Here is a 23,377-nt window from a genome sequence, read left to right as displayed (position 1 = left end):
AGTACTGTTCAAAGTTATTTGGCAAAATAAGGAAGGAGAATGAATTTCGACAACGATATTACCAAAATTGCAAGAAAAAGTACATGTGTTAGGGGAAAGAGAAAATTGCATTGCCAAAAATGGGAGGAAAAAAAAAAGTTGTGGCAACTAAGTTGTCGAAAATGGAGGGGGAAAAAAAAGATGCTAAGTGCACAACATTTTTCACAACAAATTACAAGTAGTTAGTTGTTATTGGTTCAAATTTGAACCTAACACTAAGATTACTTTTTTGCCCCAATAATAACAATTAGTAACAACTTGCCACTTAAAATTTGTTGTAAAAATGTTGTGAAAATGTTGTGGACGTATCATTTTTATAAAAAAATTGTGGTGCCGAAAGAGAAGGAAAAAAAAAATGGCAAATTGTTTTGTGGCAATGGCATTGCCGAAATAGAGGGAAAAAAAAACAATTTGCCACTTTTTTTTCCTCTATTTTAGCACCACAATTTTTTTTTGAAATGATACGTTCACAACATTTTTACAACAAATCCTAAGGGTACGTTTGGTACACTGAATGGGGATTACGACAGGAATTGTAATCTTTATTACTAATAATAAATTGTGTTGTAATATAATAACTAAACCTATTTATTAGTTTGGTTGTGAGTTATAACATTAGAATGTGTTTCTTAAAATTTAAAAAAAAAAAAAAACATTAGAATGAAACTTAACATTTATTTTAGAAAATATCTTACTCATACAATTATATCTCCTTAAAAATTGTTATTTTTAAATTTAAGAAAGATTTGTGTTATTTTTTATGATTTTTTATTTTTATAATTGTCAGATTTATATGGAAAGTTTGTTTATTTGGAAATATATTAAGTTTTGAAATTATTATACTTACTAAGGAATAGCTAATACAACATTTTAAAGAGGAATAGTTATTCCCCATTTTGAAGAATAACTATTCATAAGGAATGATTATTTATTGTAATAAAAACATAACCAAACTAAAGAATAACTAAATCATTGGAATAATTATTATATTACAGCGCCTATTACAGTCTACCAAACATGCCCTAAGTGGCAAATTGTTACTAATTATTATTATTGGGGCAAAAAATTAATCTTAATGTTAAATTCAAATTTGAACCAATAATAACTAACTATCTGTAATTTGTTGTGAAAAATGGGACGTAGCATCTCTTTTTTTTTTTCCCCCCCTTCATTTTCGGCAACTTAGTTGCCACAATTTTTTTTTTTTTTCCTCCCATTTTCGACAATGCCATTGCCACAATTGGTTTCCATTTTGAGCAATGCAGGCAAGACAAGAATTTCGGTAATCTCATTACCGAAATTCAATTTTCTCTCTTCCCTAACACATTGTACTTTTTCTTGCAATTTCGGCAACACCATTGCCGAAATTCAATCTCTCTCCTCATTTTGCCAAATAACTTTGAACAATACCTATAACAACAATAAACTCCATTTTTTGCAATTTTTAGCCAAAAGAGTCCGTTTTTCTAGCCTAACCATTATTCTCTTTTACATAATCATTTTCCACAGTATCACGTGAGGGTTTAGGAAAACAATTTTTGTGCTATAGTTTAATCACAATTTTGAGATAATTAACTATGAATTATATGGGAAAAAAAATATAGTGAGTTCATATGAAAAGTTTTGTGCAATCAAGTCAAATTGTTAAAAAAGTAGTGGCAAATTAAACGGTCCTCAATGAACTAGTTGGGTATTTTCTAGGGGAGAAGTTTGAGTCTGTTGTGTATTTTGAACTTCCAAAGATATTTCCATTTCATTTGGCTAGGTCTTGAAATCTCTTAGATATAGAAGGTCTACAGATTTAATGTTAAGATTTTCATGCTTTTCTGGTGTCCAAAGAAGTTTATCTGGAGAGTGATTGGTTGGTAATGATGGTTGTGATATCATATGCATTTAATAGTATGATCATCAAATAAATAGGAGCAAATTTAAATCCCAATTTGAATTCAGTTAGGAATTTAGGTCAACAACTCAGCTAGTTTCATTTGACATGCCCCCGAGAGGAATAAAAGTATAATTTGGTAAAGAGGGTGTCCGCCAATCACTACAAAAAACGCGACTTTAAGCCGCGTTTTTTAGCCGCGTTTATGGAAAACGCGGCTATAGCTTCTCCCTTGAGCCGCGTTTTTAATGAACGCGGCTCAAAGGAAGGGCTAGAGCCGCGTTTTTAAAAAACGCGGCTTCAGTCCCATCCGGGTTTTTTTTTATTTATTTTAAAGTAATGCTTGAGCTGCGTTTAAAAAACGCAGCTCCAAACATGCTTCAAATACCCTTTACAAGTCTGGAGCTGCGTTTAAAACGCAGCTTAGACATTTAGCTTGAGCTGCGTTTAAAAAACGCAGCTTCTACATGTTTGGAGCTACGTTTCTTTAAATGCAGCTTCAAGTTTCAGTATAAATAACAAAAAAAAAAAAAATTCCCTCATCCAAACACAAAAATACCCTAACTCCCCAAATTCACACTCGCTCCCAGATCGACCACCCTCACCGATCCAACACCCTCCCAGCACCGATCGCAGACAACCCTCACCGATCCAACACAGTCCCCTCACCGATCGCAGAACCCCGTCACCGATCGTAGACTACTCTCACCGATCCAACCCCTCACCGATCTCAAACAACTCTCACCGATCCAACACACGACCCTCACCGATCTCAGACCACTCTCACCGATCTCAAGCTACCTCACTTCCACCCTATGTGAATCCCCTTCCTCCCTCTGCTCTTCCTCCTCTCCGTTCCCTTCTCATCGATCGGTGGCACACACACACTCTCGCAAGGCCGACTAACAGTAAGTTTTTGAAAATTGTTTGTTTTGATTTCTGTTTTAGGCTTCCTACTTTTGGTTTAGGGTGTCGATTTTAGGTTTAGGGTTTCGGCCGTCCATCTAGGGTTTTGATTTTGGGTATAAATGTTCAGTTTATATATTTGAATTGTGCTTAAGTATAAATATTCAATTTTGGGTATAAATTTTTGATTCTGGGTATATGAAAAAATTTTCATATATATTATGAAGGAGCTCTTAGTCGTTGATTTTGTTTGTCTTTATTTATAATATTTCAATCGTGCTTAAGTGTCCATTTGTAATCCATTTTGTTAATAATATTGGATTTTGGCGGATTAGGATTTTATGCAATACCCTAGTGCCACATGCAATGTCTACGGTATTGTGTGGGGGTACTATTACCCTTATTTTTCTCACAAATTTTTTTTACTTCTTTACTTTTTTTTCTTTTTCAATTTTTTTTTTTTTAAATTTAATGATTGAAATTAAAAGTTTTTTTGTTTTAAAAAAAAAAAAGATTCAATTTTTTTTGTCCTTTGAATTTCGTTCATTAAGAGCAATTGTATATGGTGGAATATCTCAATCAATTGGAGTCGTCCAAAGTTGTATTCAAGGAATTAATTGAACCACATCTAACATTGTTGTCTGATGCAAGCAGTACGTGTAGAGATGGTGGACGTGGGTGCTTGACCATATCAGATTCTGATTTGGTTTATATCAAAGTACGTAGTTCACAATCTTTAGGGAGTATATGATTGAGTTGTAAGGCCAATCAAGTATTGTACCTTGTTTTTAGCTAGTATCTGATTTGTTATTGGTGTTCCTATTCTCATGTTTTTGAACGTTGGTAAATTTCTATAAATCAAAGAAGTCTATTTCAATTTTGAAATAAATTAAGCATGGAGAATGATCTAGCTAGTGATTGAGACTTAGGAGTTTTGAGTTTTTTCCACATTTGTATGTTCCATTGTCTTTTAGTAATGTTACTAATTTCTTGTTTGTGTGAATGCGTTTTCGCTGTAAAGTTATAATATTAGAACTTCCCTGATATAAAGCTTTATTAATTGAAATGGTGGCATGTGTTATTGAATCAGTGGCTCTTTTATACAGAGTATACAGACTGACCGTACTGATCCTCTAACTTAAACACTGGTAACTCATGCTGTAAAACAATTTTACTGAATCAACACTACGACTGAAGTATACTAGAATGTATAATATGGTGGACTATATATTAAAGAAGTAACAAATGAAACTTTAATATGTCAAAAAAAAAAAAAAAATCCATGGAGTTTTAAAAAGTAACATATCAATGTAATTTGAAACTATAAGATTCAATTTGATACGTCTCTTAAACTATAGAATTTAAAATGTGATTTAAGATTCAATTTCCTTTATAGTTGCTTTGTAGTTACTAGTATTTAGTAGACATAATTCTAGAACATTAGACAAACAAAATACTAAAAAGATTATAAATCTGAAATTCTGATATAACAAATTAAATACTTATAGAATCATATATGGTTAATGTGATGGAAATTGCTCAAATTGGGGGGTATATACGTGAATTTCTTGATGACTTGAATGCCCTCAAAACACCCCGGATTTAACTTATTAGATCTACCCCTTCATGGCTGTGCAGTGTTGATTGTCTAGCTTTTTCCACCGAAGGTTCCAATCCTCCTCGCGGTGGCATGTTGATATTGTTGGAGAACGTCGATCATACACTCCCAACCGGAGGTCTCTAATCACTGGTTCCATCGATCACAAGTCTACATTCTTCAGCCACACGTTTTTCACCATTCAAGGGTATGATTCACTCCAGGGCCGGCGCCATATATTTTGGAGCTTAAAGCCCTAAATTTAAGTTGACATTTCTGTATTTAACTATCAATATAAATAAATAATTTAATAAATGAAGACCAACCAAAATAATGTTAATTTTATATAGAGAATCAGAAATAATGTTAAGTAACTAAAATAAATGAAAATTTTCATTTTTATTTTAGAAATTGAAGTTTACTTTCCTTTTTTTAAATAATCAAATTGAAGTTTACTTTATCGTGGATAAGAAAATGCCTCTTTAAGTAAATCTGTAATCTAGTTTTCAATTTTAATTTTAGTGTTAACAAAGTGATAGAGATTGTTTTGTATGTGTGTTTGTGTGGAAGATTAGGAATATAATGTTGAGGATATATGTTGTAAGGTATTGGAAAGTCTCAAAACATTTTTTTTTTTTTTTCCTTCGACAATTTAGGTTTTGTTAGATTGAGTTTCTATTGGTCTAATATGTTTTAAACCCTTTTGGAGGTGAAACAAAAAATAGTGCACAACCCTTTTATATTGTCTAAATTATTTATTATCATACAATTTTCTTAAAAAAAAAAAAAAATGCTAAAGGTGGTACAAATTTTATTATATAAAACATACAAACTAATGTGACAATAATATTGTTGAGATTCAATTATGTAATTATAAATGAATGTTTGATTTGATTTGATTTGATTTTTTGATTGGTGAGACAAAGTAATATTAACTCAATATCCCTAACATTACTCTACCATTTTTGGCCTTTTTATAACTAGGTGAGAAATTTTTTTTAAGGGGTATAACCTTTTTTTTAATGGGGCCTTGAGCCGCCACTGATTCTTTCCTTTCACACACACTACAACCTATTTATTAAATGAATTAGAGAAAGAATATTTAAACTTTTCTTACTAAATTCATGTCTAAATTGTTTAATTGTTTTTTATTACCATTATTATTTTCAAATGCATGAGAGAAATGCATAAACTGTTCTATACATGTATGCTTTGAGTTTATTAATTGGGACTCCAATAAATGTCTCATCATGTAAGTGTATGTTTGTTACAGTAAATAGAGATTATGATAAGAATAGTAATTTGTATTACTAGGATTAAAAGATGTTGTAATTGAATAACTATTACTGTTCATTTGTTTAGTTGTAAAAATTAATTGTTTACATATGAAATATTTGTAAAATGTGATGCACGTGGAACTTTTGTATTTTTTTGAAAATATATTAATTTCAAAATTGTTAGACATACTTAGGAATAACTATTACAATCATTTTAAAGATAAATAACTATTCTCAATTTAATGAGTTATTCCTAAGTAAAAATCATTCCCGGATGCACCAAATAACCGAATATATATAACACATAAATAACCATTTCATTGCAAGATCTATTACCATGTACAAATACCATGTGATTTGATTTGATTTGAATATGCCCTGTATATACGTACCTAACCCTTGAAATGTTTTTGGTTGCTGCATTGCTTATGGTGCACATAAAGTATCACAAGGGAGAGCTTTCTAAGCTTTGGTGAGAGGAAGCACTGGCTTGAAGACTTCAACTTTCTGATTCTCTATTTTTCTTGGCTTTGCATTGGGAAGTTTCATTAAATTGCCACTATCCACAAGCTCTCCTAAGGTAATATTTTAGCCCGTACATGCAAATATGATTTACGATATCCTACTGTTTGCTTGTGTTCTACTGTTGGCATTAAGCAATTGTGAATTGTTATAATAGCCCTAATATAAAATGGGAAATGAGAGTTTTCGAACTACTCTAACTAGGATCTGACACAATAATTTTAAAAAAGGTAGCAGTATTTTATTATTTGGGAGGACCATTATTTTAAGGTGACATGTTATCCTCGAGGATTGAATAATTTGTTGAACTCCAGCGGATACTATAACAGTTGAAAAAACTAACCTAACTGTAAATGGCAGATTCGTTGGACAAATTGTTTAAGTCATTGTAAAGGAGACTACCTGCATATAAATTTAACATTTTCACTAATTGTTTGGTCTCTCATTTGTGTGCCCTACTGCCAACATTCAGAGGGATAGATGCCAACATTCGGAGGGATAGATTGAGAATATAGGTTAAAATTGAATAAAAGAATAGCTTCATATCATTTGAACATGTTGTTCATGGGGGCTTAGTAACAAAAAGTAAAAGAGTACTAAAATATAGATTTAACCAATGTAGGTGTAGTCCCCCGCCCACACCGCAAAAAACATATAATTAAACGGAAAAATCTATTATAATGACCTTAAGATGCCAATTGGAGGTTTTGAATCTAAGACCTCATGAATTTCATTAGACCTTGAGAACTACTAGATCAACTGGGTAGGATTTATTTCAACTTTTCCATTGGTAGTATATACTCAGTAGAGTTATATATTAATTATCACAAGAATGTAAATTTGATAGCAAAGTTTTATGATATTGGAACTAAATATATAAGACATAAGTAGCTATATGCCTTAGAACAGCCAGTTTAATTAAAAGGAAGAAAGAGTACCAAAAAAAAAAAAAAATACTGGAAATAGAAGAGTGGTCAGTGAAACCCAACAACCCATCCAACTTCTTTGTTGCCACTTATTTCACTACAACCTACAGGGTCAAGCTGAAGTAGATTTGAGAGCCGTCCCTCTCATATATTTGAGAAACCCCACCACCTTTTCATGAGGGAGGAGGAGGAGGAGTGCCTCCTTCACCACAGGTAACTCAACTAGTGCTGACAGCCAAGCAAATAGAAGGGGGGTCTTCTGTAGGTCTATAAGCTTCAAACCAAGGAATTCTTCCAGTGCCTTATAGGAGCCAAGTGTAGATACAATTACAAGGTCCAAGAGTCCCACCTTCTTCTGATCAATGACTTGAATCCCCTTTGGAAAAATATTCTTAATTCCCTCTACATAATTGTCTAAACTTTAGGAGATGGAGAATTGAAAAGTCATTTCTGCATTGAGGACTCATGTCAATTAAGCTTTTTTTGTGTCAGATTTTACATATTCATAGTAGCAAAGGTTTTTTTTGCTTTTCTTTTGATTAGAGGCCAAATGAAAAGAATGGTGATGATCATTGATAGAATTATAAATTTTTTTTAAATGCATGTGCTTTAAAATAATGGTCTAGTCAATGGAATTCGCATACTTTTATTTAATAAAAAATGAAAATATTTGATCAAATACATGCAAAAGATCAGCCTTCAACTTTTTTTTTCCTCTTGCAGGAATTTTTTTCTTTTTTGCCTTATTACTTGATGCAAGGTATTCCATTCTCCACGTCACAATAAATTACACACATTAGAAAGTAGGTTTGGAAACACAAACAAAATATGGCTTGTATTGACTCTAATTCGTACTTAGATTAGACAATATTCCCGAATACAAGTCAACTATGCTGACTTTGTTTGCGGGTTTCTACATATCTGACGCGTGTTCATTTTAGAATAATGTTAGGAATTTACGTGAAAATGTTAAAATCCAATCAGGAGTTAACAAGTAAAGTGTAAACTCGGATGTGGAAAGATAGGTGTTCCTAGCATTATTCTCTATTTTATAGAGAGAGTTTAAGTTGCTGCAAATAATTTAAAACCAAATTCTTTTGTCATGTTTTTTTATGAGAGAGAGTTCTGATTTTTTCTTTCTGAAAAAATTGTTGTCTGCATTCTTACAATTCTCTATTTTGCTTGGTGAAACTTATATATTGTTATTGCTTATGGAAATAGATTTAAAGCTGAACCACATTTGGTTAAAAAATACAAAATTGAATCATATAAACACAAAGAGATTAAATTCTATAAGGATGGGGTGTAAAACCTATGTTTTACACCATCCAATAAGTGATTGCAACATCAGCATTTTATTTAAAATTTATTAAAATTCAATACATCCTACCACACCTAATAACATCTCAATAGATTCCCAATTTGGTTGGATTTATATATGGGTATTAGAATTGATTGAGTTTGATTGTGTTTATTCTTAAATATGTAATAAGATAATGTGGCATGTTGGGATTGGAGGGATAAAACATGAGTTTTACACCACGTCCTTATAGAATTTAATCTCAAACACAAAACCTTTGTGTTGTGTTCTATACTTCACTTTTTTAATACATAAACTTACTGTGATTAATTATACTTATAACAAAATGATATTAAAGTTTCTATTGTCTCAGTAGGATGAATTTACTTTTAAAAAATCTTTGTTTCATTTAGGCTCCGAATATCTGTATTAATGTGTTTATCTGAAGTATAGGAAGATATGTATAATTCGCCATTCACATTATCAGATCAAACATAATATAGGGGACACAAAGGATACAATTGAAGTGACAATTTCAGAAGTGCATTCCTGTTGAAGACGGCTATAGGTTGTTCAACGGCGCTGGGAAAAGACCTATAAAACGCAGCTCAAACTGGGACTATAGCCGCGTTTCTTAGAAACGCCGCTATAGGATAGGTTTGAGCTGCGCTCAAAACGCCGCTATAGACTCTTATTCAGCTTCTTGAAACAACCTATAGCCGCGTTTTAAAAACGCGGCTATAGGTCCGAAACTTTAGCCGCGTTAATAACCGCAGCTGAAAACTCTCCTAGAGCCGCGTTTCTAATAATCGCGGCTATAGGTTGGGGTCTACTGCTGCGTTTCCAAAATCGCAGCTATAGGTCGAATCCTATAGCCGCGGTTAGAAAACGCGGCTATAGGCTTTGAGCTGCGGACTTTAGGCCGCGTTTATAAACGCGGCCATAGGAAACGCAGCTAAAAACCTATAGCCGCGTTTTTGGGGTCTAAAGCTGCGTTTTTGAAACGCAGCTTTAGACCTTTTTTTTTGTAGTGAGTAAGTCCTAATTTGGAAACAAGCATTTTTAGGACCAAAACCTAAATACCTTTCCACAACCAGGATGAATGCTTACATCTTATGGCTTTTGGAAAGTTCTTTCTTTCTAGGTATTTTGCATTTAATTAGCAAGTGAACCCAAGCTTGGTCTTGATTTGTTGCTAGTGACCAGCAAATCTGATTTGCTTAAAAATTATAAATTGTGATTTGTTGCTAGTAACATTTTAAAAACACAAGTGTGTAAGAATTATTTCCCAAAAAATATTATAAATTTCCCTACATAGATCTTACAAATTAATATGTCACCAACCACAAAAAGTAATTTAAATATAAACACATTTATTATCTTGTCAAGGTAGTACTATTAATCAAATTTATTTTCATATCAATTTATGAGTTTTTAGTTTAGAAATTTGTAGTAATTCTATACCTTTTTTAAAAAAATATTATGCATCAATCAAAATTTTGGTTTGATTTGATTTAATTTTTTCAGTGGCTTGTTACAAACTTTGATAAATTAATATAGAGATGGTTGACTTTTGTAAACATTAAAAGTGCTAAACATAGTTCCAACAATAAAAAGCATTTTGTAAGCAAAATTTAAATCACATGCAACTTCCTAATACACACTTCTGTCAGGTAGTCTCATTTCCATTCACCAAATTTCCACCATTTACAATTGTTCATACTGTTCCTATCCAGGGCTATTAGATAATGACATATATCTGGGGTACACTACAGGCCTTTACAGGGCAATATGTCTGTCCGGCATGTTTCTCCCATATACATTGCCCGCAATGTACCCTCGTTTACAAAGACATTTCAAAACTAATAACATGAAACACAGACATCTGGTTTCTCAAATTTTGGAATCCAGGAAAATATCAAATCTAAAAGGTGATTATACATCAACCTAAAGCTCTAGCTAGTTCTATGGTATTCTATACTCAATTTGTTGCAAATACATCTTTGACCTAGACATCTTACTTGTTGGTGCTGGTTTCAATATCTTCTGGCACATGGTAAGTTGAGAGGAAAAATGCACTCCGATGCTTCTGTAAGAACCTGAATCACAAGATGTATGATCTCTCAGAATGAGTATAATGATGATGGAATGTCATTCTTGAAAATTTCAATAAAATGACATGTTTGAGGCAAGTTATCTAAACCTTTTTCCCCTAAACAAAAACCTAGAAGTATAAATAAAGTAACGCACTTCACTCTAAAGACACTTTATATTCATTTAAATGAACATTTTTTGGTGCTCTAGACAGCCAAATCATCACAAACTTCCAAGAAAAAATGTAAGCAAAGTTAAGTGTGCAAGTTGTTCCATAAATGTCACCATTCATCACAGTTTTTTATGTTTTTTGGTTTTTTGGTTTTTTTATAAGTAGCATAAATCATCTTATGCAATTATAAAGATTGTATTCTTATACTCTCAATTGTGTTTTTCTCACAGACACATGTTAGAATGGTGGTTAGAAGTTATACTTGAGAAACTCGACTAATTCTTGCTGCAGCTCCAACAATGTCTCCTCTTCGATGTTAGCATAGTACAATAACTCAGGCAACTTAACTGCAAATACCAAAAGAATAACATTATAAAAATGAAGTAAAGATGACTAGCACTTTTTATAACACCAAAAGGAAACACATAAGCCAAAAGATGCTACATCAAGCAATTCTAGTCTAGGAATATTCACAATTAAATACAACAGCACATGTCCAGCAACAGTAGCAATCCACATTTACAGTCATCAATTACTCTGCAAATCCAACAAGCACCACAATATTTGTTAGGCAATATAATAAATATTCAAAATGTCTTAGTTGTCCAAAATCAATATAAAACATACACATATATCTTGGAGATCAATCATCAGCCAATATATCCTTTTCAATTTTTAACTAATTTTTGAGAAAGAAAAAATCAGTTTGATATCATATGAGTTGACATCTTTTATATCTCAAGCTACGCATTTAAAATCAGCAATAGACAAGTTTTTGTAAGTAGTAATAGACAAGTTCAAAACTGCATATCCTAGATTTAGCTGGCACCATATCTTCTTCTTTTTGGTAAGTAAGAAAAAATTTATTAAACAAGGCTACTTCCTCAAATTACCAAATTAAACTAGTTATAAATATTAATTAAAAAAAATGTAGTTAAAAATAATTTCCATTGTAATTACATTTAATGTTATAACATTTAAGAATATTTAATAACTTGCATAGAAACATTGATTAGCTAGGACTTCGGTAATATGAGATCTTGTAAGATAACAAATGATGCAATTCACTACACAAACTCATAATTAAGCTAATAAGGGTAAATCTACCAAACATTTCCCGCATTTTCCTTGTTTTAGCATTAGATACAAAAATAGTTTTAAACTGAGAACAGAAACAAATCTACACATAAACCACTCAAAACTAAATGAATTAAAATTTTGATAAAAGTCAGGAAGGATTTTTGGGACTGTTTCAAGATCAGCTCAATGCAATTGATGATTATTGGACAAGTGCTACCATAGACTACCAGAAAATGTACTAGCATAGATTAACAAATGTATACAGTAATTTCCATTTTCCATAACTCGTGGTCTCCTAGCATATTTTATGATGCAGGGAGCACAAAAACAATTTTATTTAATGTAGTTCTATTCATTTTTAGAAGTCAATTTTATTTTTACTATTGGTCCATTGGATTTTATTTTAGGTCATATTTGTTTATTAAGTTATTGGCATTTTACTTCATTTCCTAGAGTAAAGGTTATTTATGAATTCAATAATTGGACCTTGGCCCAAGTTAGTTAAGAATTAAGGTTGAATCCCAGTAGCCTATATAATTAGCTATTATACTCCAATGGAAACAAGCTTGATTTAAAATTTCTATTGCAATTTTCCAATGGCATAGTAGTGCTGATTCCTAAGTTCATTTTCCAATGGGTGTTGTTGGCACTGGTAATATCATCAAATTTCATTAAATTAGCAAAAATGCCTCATAAAGCAAACCACAAGGAAGGTAACTTCAACGAAATTTTCTTTGGGGTGAATTGATCCAAGGTATGCTCTCCTATCCAATCTGGGGGTCTAGCAATTCGAAACTTGAGATACTTTAATGTAGCATTATTGGGAAAATGGTTGTAAAGATTTGGGTATGAGAGAGAAGCGCTATGGAGAAGGGTTATAAGGGCTAAATATGGAGCTGAGGCAGGATATTGGTGCTCTAATTCTGTTCCAGGCTCCTATGGGGTGAGTTTATGGAAAACTATCAGTAGTGGTTGGTCTACTTTTTCTCATTACATTCAGTTTCAGATTGGAGATGGGACTAGAGTGAAATTTTGGCATGATGTCTGGTGTGGGGATAATCCTTTGAGTATGTGTTTTCCAGATTTATTCAAAATTAGTAATGATAAGGAGGCTTATGTGGCTGATCTCATGCAGTTTCCTAACTGGGTTCTTTTTTGGGACTTAGAATTCCTACAAGAAATTCATGATAGGGAATCAGATTCTTTGTCTATTTTTTGGAATGTTATATATGGAGTCTCATTGAGAGGTATTAGTGAGGATAAGATGTGTTGGACAACTGCTAAGAGCAAGGGTTTTGAGGTAAGCAGTTACTATCAGGCTTTATTGGATGTATGTACTCAATCCTTCCCTTGGAGAAGTATTTGGAAGCAAAAGGTTCCTTCCAAAGTTGCATTTTTTGTTTGGACTGCAGCTTTAGGAATGATCTTGACTATTGATAATTTACATAAGAAGAAGGTGTTGATTCTCGATTGGTGTTATATGTGCAAAAATAATGGAGAATCTGTAGACCACCTTTTACTACATTGTCCTATTGTTTATAAGTTGTGGTCTATGGTGTTCACCTTGTTTGGTATCCGCTGGGCAATGCCAAAGATTGTAGTTGAGCTCCTTGCTTGTTGGCAAGGAAATTTTGGTCATCATCGTAATGGTGTTATTTGGATGGTCATCCCTCATTGTTTGATGTGGTGCATTTGGCAGGAGAAAAACAACCGGTGTTTTGAAGATTCTGAAAGGACTATAGCTGATTTAAAACTTTTCTTCTTTAAAACTTTATCGGACTGGATGTCTACCGTAAGAAGTCATTCTATTTCTTCGGTCTATGATTTGATAGATGCTTGTAATTTATGTATTTGATTATGTTGGTCCCCGGCTGTATACTTCCTATATACTCGGGTGACTCATTATTAAGTTCTTGAATAAAATTTCCTTTACTTATCAAAAAAAAAAAAAAAAAGTGTTACAAAATAAACCATAGAATAGTTTCATTTTTTTTTTTTTTTTTTTGGATAGGTAAAAATAATATAGTTTTTCATGTTTTAAGGGTATACCACAGGGGTGGTGTGTGTATTTTATCCTTATTTTTATTTTTCTATTCATTTGTTTATTCTCAGTTCCCTTTAAGAATTTTGTGCTGCATCATTTTATTTATACAGAACCCCTGATATATATAAAGTTTAGCTTTAGTAGAAGATATACAGACCCGACAGTTGTCTAAAAAATTTATCCTGGTAGAAGTAGAACTCTGCCAGCCAGTCAATTTTGATAGGGGCATGGCAGGAAGAATTACTCATTTAGCCAGCCCTATTGCCCTCAACATGTTTGATAAATGTCGAAACTTCCACATTCTACATAATTATGATATGGCTGGTTATTAAAACAATAAGCATAAATATATTTAAGGTAAAAAAACTAGAATCATCCTACAAATCAAACTTCACAAAAGAGACACAACATCTGTTGATTAATTTATTTAAATTATAATAAATCAAGATTATTGCTATTTAAAACCCAGAAAATGTAACAAATTTTCCCAAGAAAATAATTGACTTCTAGCATAAAAGGATAAACATACCAAAGAGGCGCAATAGATGTTCAGCACCATATACAGTCGAAGGAGAGACATCAACTGAAATTGCTTCTTTATATTGCCGACGCTCACTTTTATATAGAAGTATTGCTGGCAATGCTTTGTCGAAGTAACAACGTAATCCTTTCAGAATTTCTCCCACTGAATCAGCTATCCTATATCCATTTAATTACGTTACAGAGAAAGAACAATGACAACACACAAAAACATGAACACCAGAACACTAACAATAGGTAATTACCAAGACACGAATGCATCAATTCCGAAAACATGATACTAAAAGAACTTCACACACAACAAAAATTGCATAGGAAAGTAATGTCTAAATACAGAAGTTGCAAGATGCATCAATAGTAAGTTTAACACTTGAGGGCATTTACACCAAGGTGCTCTTTTTCATATTTCTCTGGCCTTCAGAACTAGATACAGTAATGCAAACTATATCAATGTACATCCTCTCTTTAAACACTCTAATCTAAATGATTACTAAATGAACAATTATTGAATTTTATTTTAAAATTTTCTTATAAGATTAAATTGGTTAGAAGACTGACCATTTCAATATCTTGGTTCAATAATTTGTAAGGATGGGATGACTGAGGAGGATTTGGGTCATTGAATAAGAACGGAGTGAAGGAGAGAGAAGTATATCGGGAATACTGTATCAGCTGAAGGGCTATAAGATTGCTATAAAACTCACTATGGTCTATGCTACAAATTGTTGGACAGTTAAAAAGCAACCTATTCATACATGAGTGTAGTTGAAATTAGAATGCTGAGATGGATAAGCAGAAATACTAGGAAATATAAGATAAAGAATGATGCCATCCATTCAAATGTAAAGATGACTAATATGCAAAATAGTAGATAACAATGGTTTGGCCATGTGCATAAGAATGATTAATGCACATGTTAAAAGGAATGTTTAATTCATTTTGATGGAGTGAAAATTAAGTAGAGGGAGGATAAAATAGCACAGGTATAAATAGTGAAGAAATACTATTAAACTGGGAGGTGACAAAGAATCTACAGTATGGCAGAAAACAATACATGTGGTCAACACCCTGATTAGTTGAAGAGGTTCATAGCCAACCCCAATTTGATTTAAATTAAGGCTTAGTTGGGTTGAGTCTTCAAAATCTAGTTCTATAAAAAGAAGCCATACAAAAATCAAAAACCACTTATTTTAAAGAATAAGTCAGTTGACGATGCATTTTGTTAAAAACCAGCCAAAAAAAAAAACCTAGTGTAGTATTTTACAGGTAAAGAAATAGGTGCCAAGTAAACATTACAACAAAATAAATTCTGTAAATTATGGTCCACTATACGAGAAAGACTTGAAATTTAGCAAACCAAAAAGTAAAAGACTGAGAAGTGGCCAAAAAAACAGGGAATGAACTTACAAGTTATCCTTCTTCATCCTGTAACCAAGATACTTCTTCAATATTTCATCAACATTTGGGGCACGTGGAAGTTTAACAAGCTGCAAGAGAGAACATGAACATAAACCAAAATCTTTTACAAGTGATAAATACATTAAAAAAAATAAAAAACCAAAATATACAAAAATAAACTAGAAATTAAAATAATGATTAACTGGTAATGCTTAGTTAGTCATTTGCAATATATTTAGTTGCTTAATTAATGATTGATATTAGAAACTCATTGCATACATATGGTATTTCATATTATAAAATGTTCTTCCATACTTATCAAAAAAATAGAATGTTCATCCATAAATCCTTGGTCATGAAACCACACAACAAACATGTAACACAATTAAGAATGAAATGCACTTGATAATGCAAAATATGCTCAAACCATGTAATAAAGTTTTCTTCCATAAATCCCCAATAGCAGTGATGTAACCATGTAAGAACCAAGAAAGATTATTAAGAAAAAACTTTGGTTGATAAAGCAAATATGGCTAGAACAATGACAATGAAAATCAGTCCTCTGACTCATTTATATCCTAGTTAGAATTCCAATAGTTGTGTCATTCTAACAGGTAGTTACATTAGTTACCAGGTAGTTGGTTATCAATGATAAAAAAGGGATCAACTATGTACATGAGTTTCTTTAATATTCAAAGTAGGAATTAACAAATGCACTGAATGCATGCCGAGGCATGTTCCTAGCTGTAAATAAAAATCCCACAAAATTAGGTCAGTGGCTAAGATATAGAGGTTGATTACACCATGGGAAAAGGGAAGAAAAAAGAAAAAAAAAGAATCAATTCACTAACTCTAGCAAGTCTACTGAAGCATTTTACAGCAACCACGTTCCAACACCAAATTAGGCATCATCTGAAGACTAGAAATCTCAAATGTACAGTAAAACATAGAGGATATGGTACCTTGCCTAAATGAGTAATAAAGTCACAATCATCAACTAATTGCTTCTTTAGTGGTGGTGGAATTTGGATATTCGCAAGCTTGTCCAGTGGTATCATGCCTTTCTCCTAACAGTTCATAAACAATTGACTCAATAAAAAGATAGCAAACTAACAATTAATTATCAAGGGAAAAAGAAGGCAAACTAACAACGGAAAAGCTAACAAGATCTTGAATGAAGTAAAGAAAATCATCTGGCTGATAATGAACTATCAAACTGATGCATCTTAATTAATCAGGATTTATGCAAAAAGCACATAATCATGCATGGGCAAAATGGAAGTGTTTTAGGCAATACCTTACTAGCAGCGTCATTCTTTCGCTTCTTGGCTCTAGCTGCTGCATACAATTTCCCAGAGTAGCTCAGAAAAAGAGCAAAGAACAATATCTCTTTCTTTCTTTTTTAAATAATAAATACCAGATATTTGGAAATTGCAGTCAAAAAGGGGGTTTTTTTTTTTTTTTTTCCTTTCTTTCAAAGATAAGACCAGATGTACCTGTTGACTGATATGCGTTCAGTGTTATCCACAAATTTAAAATTGTAAAATAATAATAATTTGTGTACAGACGGGCTTCTATATATATTCCGAATATCAATGAAGTCTCTTAAGAAAAATCAATAGTCAATGCCATATATCAGATGATCAGAATGACAGTATCCTATGTTAAACACCAGCGGCTGAGCCTGGCAAGCTGCAAATTATTGTCAAAAGGCAGTGGATTCTGTTCATGTTCTTTTCTTCAGAAAATGAGTATATTACGAGGTTGTTATTTTGAAATACTCATTCTTCCCCCAATCATCATGTTTCTTCCAACAAAAAAAGTTCCTAGGCACATGTATATTCATGGCTACATGCATGCCTGAGATAATAAACTTGCTTATGCGAACTATCAGATATACAGAAGGTGACAAATGGAGAGTGCATTATCCAAGATTAAAGGAGAGAAGATGGAAGCCAACCCCTGCCTGATCCATTGATTTGTATGAATTTTTTTTACAAGTTTACACACAGACTATGAGTGTAATAGAGCATCCGTCGCCAAAAGGATCACCCTAAGAAATCTCCTTGCTTTTCTCATGTTACAATCCCCTTCCCGTGGAACCCCTCTTCTCAGTCCAAGCACCCAATGGGTTTCAAACCCACAACCTTACCCTCCACCCTTTCTTATGGAGCGAGAAGGTGCCATTTGAAGTAGAGCTCATTGCTTTTAATTAATATCGGCTAATCCCCTTAAAGCCACAGTATATTAATTCATCATGTTTCACTTGGGGGAAAATCGTCACATCCAACAAAAAACATTTAATATTTAGCAATTCTAACAACTCTTTGCCTTTCCCGCTGCACTAAAGTTGTCTTAATATGAAAGAGTCACAGAAATTCTTATAGCACTTCCATAATTATAAGTTTCCAATCCCAACATAATCCAATATATAAAAAATTTTCTTTCCATTACCACCTGAGCTCCATGCCAGGGGCCACAATCAATGTGGAGACCTAAAGGGAAGAACAAAAAATATTGATATTCGAGTTAAAATAGTAAGCAATGAGCAAGAGAGTAAATCTAACCGTTGGGGATTTTTGGTATAATCTGTGACGCTCGCACTTGCTTTGTATTCTTGTCTATGCTCTGCTTCTGGACAAGGGCCTGCTGCTTCTGCACATTTTCCTCAGTGAACTTCAACAAGCGATCCAAGCCTACCCATTCATCCCAGCTGTTGAAAAACAAAGCCTAAAAAAATTAAGACTTCCCAGGAGATCATAAGCACAAGGTAAGCCACAAAAATTTGGAGAAGCTTAAGTACATTTTCCATCTCTCATAAAACCTCTGTCCTCTCTCCCTCTAAATATAGTATATTTCTAAAGTAAACATATTCAAAAGCTCTAGTAATAATATATTCCATGGTCTAATACATATGCCAAACAATAAAAGAAATCAAGATCACCATAAAAATTCAAGAACAGGGCCTTAATGTGATTCAAATGAAAGTCACAAAAACATCTTGAGGTCTCGCCAATCTTAGAAGTAAACTTTGAATGACCGGTGTGCTGCAACAAAGGGTACAAATGCAAAACTTTCAGATTATACAAAAACTTTTCATCATTTGAATGCACAAATATACACATCCCCATTTAAATGCTTGGTTTCCTGGTAAGGCTTTCAAGATAGTCTTATTTAACATTAAAAAAAATTGCAGATGGAAAATTTGCAACTCTCTGTCTGGCTACTTGAACATTGAACAGATTTTTTTTTAAAAATGAAAATTTCTAAAAGAATCAACAAAAACATATGGATAGTTGCATATTGTGATTGGAGATAAAGACCATTGCACCCAAAATGAAAAATGCAGAAGTGCTAGATCTGTTATCTGTGAGGTAAAATACTTATTAGAAAAATTATTTGGAGGTAAAAAATGAGCAATGTTATTTTAGAAAAATATTTTTTTTTTAAATATTTAAAAAAAAAGGGTATCTAAAAGATCGGAATGAGAAAGAAGTGTTGAACCATTATCTGTGAGGTAAAAAATAAAAACAATACCTACACCTCCAGTTTCAACTACCAACTGCCAGCACATTAGAACATTAAATCAGAATTCAGAAATTTTAGGATGTCAGGTACATTTTTTTTCGACTTAATAAATTAGACGTCAGGTACTTTAAGGAGCATTGTACTCACTTTTTGCTCCAGCCCTGCACAAGAGAAAGCGAGCATGCTGTTAGGAATATAATTAATTAATAATTCTAAAACAAGTTCACCATAGAAGGACAAGTGACATTGCAGGGAAATGACACGCATAAAGGGCCTGAAACCTAGCATGGCACATTTAAAACATGGAGATGAAGTGGAAACATCAGGATTCGAAAACAGAACTAGAGCTTGATTCATGAAGATTGCTACTGTTAGAAAGATTTAAATAACAAGATAACGCCTGGAGATTTATTGATAAGAGTCGTAGACAGTTGAGGATGTAGCTCCATGTGGCAACAATAAGTCAATAACCGAGTATAATTGTCAAGAACACAAGTATAAATAGACGATTCTTATCTCAAAGTAGACACACATGCAAGACACATTTCAATATTGTAGTTGTTACTAATTTGCATTGATTCATAAAACGTATTATTTCCTTAGCTGTTACGTGGTTAAGTATTTTTCATCGATTTAATTGTTACTTAGCATTTCCTTTGATATTCCATGTAGTCCAATCTAATTACCATCAATATCCTTTTTCAAAACAAAGTCAGAGTATGAAATAAAAGCCACATTACAACTACATAGATACTAAAGCTGTGTTTGGTTGGACGGAAAATATTTTTTGAAAAATAAATTATTTTCTAAGTCTTTGGTTGCGTTCCTGAAAATGCTTATGGAAAAAATATTTTATATTACTGTCTCACATTCTCTCATCTCCGAAGCACATATATAATAAAAATAAATAAAAGAAAAATTTAGATAAAAAAGTTATGATCGGAACCGGTGGTGGTGGCAGTGGTTGGCCACCAAAGAACAGGAACGTTAGTGGGGGCAGAGGTTCCGCTGATAAGTTTTAGGTGAAGCGGAAAATGATTTACAAAAAATGAAAGCATAAATCAATTTTTGTTGTAAATGTCTTTACTTTATGGCACTGGTGGCTCTACATGTCACTCAGGGTGGTTATATGACCACCCTGAATTTTTTTTTTTTTTTTATAATACCTTAAAATTTTTTAATTTTAAATTGATGTGTTGTTGACCGCCCTAGAAAAAAATCTTGACCACCCTGAAAAAAACATGAACACCCTAAATAAAAATTTGAGTCCATTAAAAATAAAATTTGATCTCTCCAAAATTTTGGTCAATTGAAGATTGAATTAAAGAATTTCAAAAAATGCAATTTTTACAACATTTTCATAACAATTTCACAAATAAATCTTAAGTAGTAATTAAGTTATTACTGGCTGTTATTGGTGGACATAAAAGTGAAATTTGTGGTAGGTTCAAATTAGAACTAGTAAAAACTGCTCATCTATGATTTGTTGTAAAAGTATCGTAAAAATGTTGTGAATGTAATACTTCTCAAAAATTGCCCAAACAAATACAATTTAGCCCAAATCAAATGTTTAATTGTGATTTTTAGATTGTGTTCTCAAAAGACACCTTTTCAAACGGCTAGTCTATTAGTGTTTATTTTAGTCTTTAGCTGAATTTGTTGGATTAATGTGATATCTTTTGTACATATGCATATGCACTAAATTAAGTAATCCCTAAATACTTTATTGAATATGATTAATATAACAGTTGAATGCCTAAATTAAATATATTGAATGAACTTATATTTTACCATTTATTATTTTGCACCATGAACAAATTTCTTATAAGGAAATTACTTGTATTGCTAGATTAATATTCTAAGCAAATACATATTGACTTTAATAATTTTCTTGCAGATCATAGGCTATGAGAAAATATCTCATCTTTTCATCCTAATGATCAGGTTGAAATAAGAAGAGCATATTTACAAAGAGGTTTTTGTCAACTTCTTGGCCATGATTTCCCTAAAAAAGAAATTAGTGGAGCATCGTGTTTATTTAATACTAATTAGTTTAAAGAATACAAAAATTGGTTGGAATAGATCATAAAAAATAAAATAATAATAAAAAAATGATGTATTTTGTTTATATTGTTACTTATTATTAGGCAAGATGTTCGTAATTGGATGGGATATCAATAGTTTAATGATTATTTGGTTGTATACATTAAAAATGATGCAGTTAATAGAATTGTTAACGAAACTATTATACATCAATTTCAAAATATGAAAACTCGTAAAATAAAATTTTAATAATTTATGTATTTGCACTTTTTTGTGATATCAATATATTCAAATTTTATTTTATCAAATTTTGTTTAATTTAAGTTTTTTTAATGACCACCCTGAAAAAATTCCTTAGCCACCACTGCTTTATGGTCAACCGAAAAACTTCGACCAATATTTTCCGTCGCCCCCAACCCCGTATATGCTGAAATTATTTTCCGGAAATCAATTTTCGTCTAACCAAACACCGCCTATGTACATACATACAAACGCAATCAACATACAATAAGTTTCTATCAATATATATATATATATAGACACACACAATGAGTCCATAACAGAATTATAATCATTGATAAATTATATTTAAAAATATGAAATAATAGCAAAGAAATCAAGAACTTACAAGGTAATGCACGAAAAACCTCCACTCCCTGTTCCGGTACTCAATTTTTCTCACCTTGCAAAATCAAAAAGAGAGCATTAACAACGCAAAGTCAACAAAAAAAATCCGAAAACAAAGAAAAATCATTCTTTTTATTTTATCTTTACCTTGGCTTCGTAAATGAGAGAGCTATGAAAAGCGAGGACTTTCTCTCCTTCGGAGAAAGGAGCGGAATCGATGTTAGGAGCGGAATCGGGGTCGTCGTCTACGTCCATATCGGACTCCGTCGCCGACGAGTCACTGATCAAAGCTTCAGTGCTCGCCATTTTGATCGCTGTGATGAAAATTTGGGGATTTTGTGTGTGAGAGTAAAAGAATCAAGAATCTTTGGGTTGCGTTGTTTGTTTCTTGCCTTTTTTTTTTTTTCAGTTTCGCTCTTTAAATAAGCCTCTGTGTAATCACTCTACTTCAGTTATTTCTCTGAGTAAGAAAAAAATAAATAAATAACTTTGATTCTAGCGCCTAAATTGAAACGGCAATGTTAAGCACGGCCGCTGGCCGTTTATCGAAGTCTTAACCAGCGACTTGTCGTTTATTCAAGTTCACAAACAACACTTTTTCTTTTCTTTTTTTATGGTTGGGAGAGGTGGATAAGGGGAGAAATAAAAAATTATTTTGTTTGTTTGAAGAAAAAAGTGAAATGAAGGAAAATATAATTTATATAAATTTACTCACATTTCCTTATTACATAATTGTAGTTGCACGATTTTCCTGGTCCAAACCCTACTGATCAGGCCTTGGCTCAAGGCGCAACACACAATAAATCTTTGTAAAGAATGGGTCAAAGAACTTAGCCTCAGTGGACTTAGTCGGTTTGATGTATGGACAATATTATTGCAGAAACAAAAACACAAGAATGGATATCTAACAGAAGATTCTATTTCCTGAGTCCCGAATACATTTCTTCGTCCCCTCTTTGAGGGACTCCACTACATTATATAGCTCTCTCCTTCTTATCTGAACCTTACACTTGTTGATCATCTAAGCCCCCACTTGAGCACCGTCCTATCAGACACCCTTATCACTCCCTTGTGAGTTGCAGTGGCCAAGGTAATACTATTTAGGAGTCTTTTCCTCATTAATGCGGCCAAAAGGGTGGTTGTGACACATTTAATGTGGTGGTGGCAGCTTTCCATGAGATATTTTGGGTTTTATTCTTTTTTATATGCTTGGAGGATGAACTGTAATGGTTGGGGCGAGCTCTTGGTCCGGACTTCATAATGTCCGAGGAGGAGTTACTCCTCGGACAGGTTTCTTTTACCGCAATTGGGTTTGAATAATGTTTTGGCTATGACTTCTCCTCGGACAGGATGCTTCTCGGACGGGCCCGTAGTTTAACTAGCCCATTATTTTGGGCCGAGC

General features: G+C 32.6%; 1 protein-coding gene across 3 annotated transcripts; it reads right to left on the bottom strand.

The window, feature by feature from the left end:
* Positions 1-10,114: 10,114 nt before the first annotated feature.
* LOC115974121 (protein MRG2-like) lies at positions 10,115-22,510 on the bottom strand. 3 transcript variants are annotated; one of them, XM_031094337.1, is made up of 10 exons: positions 22,123-22,505; positions 21,977-22,030; positions 19,453-19,466; positions 18,345-18,490; positions 17,075-17,112; positions 16,740-16,844; positions 15,787-15,866; positions 14,369-14,538; positions 10,978-11,062; positions 10,115-10,548 (listed from the first exon to the last, which is right to left on the bottom strand). In XM_031094337.1, exons 1-10 carry the CDS (start codon positions 22,279-22,281, stop codon positions 10,467-10,469), a joined length of 933 nt encoding a protein of 310 aa, XP_030950197.1. In that variant the 5' UTR covers positions 22,282-22,505; the 3' UTR covers positions 10,115-10,466. The 3 variants fall into 3 exon arrangements, 2 of the variants coding, with proteins under 2 accessions (XP_030950197.1, XP_030950196.1); XM_031094336.1 differs by having other exon boundaries at positions 17,075-17,115; positions 22,123-22,499; XR_004087837.1 differs by lacking the exon at positions 10,115-10,548 and adding an exon at positions 11,190-11,252 and having other exon boundaries at positions 10,976-11,062; positions 17,075-17,115; positions 22,123-22,510.
* Positions 22,511-23,377: the final 867 nt, after the last annotated feature.

This window comes from Quercus lobata, chromosome 2, assembly GCF_001633185.2.
Source record: "Quercus lobata isolate SW786 chromosome 2, ValleyOak3.0 Primary Assembly, whole genome shotgun sequence".
Taxonomy (NCBI): domain Eukaryota; kingdom Viridiplantae; phylum Streptophyta; class Magnoliopsida; order Fagales; family Fagaceae; genus Quercus; species Quercus lobata.
Note: the sequence above shows the minus strand (reverse complement) of the source record. Positions and strands in the feature narration are given on the sequence as shown.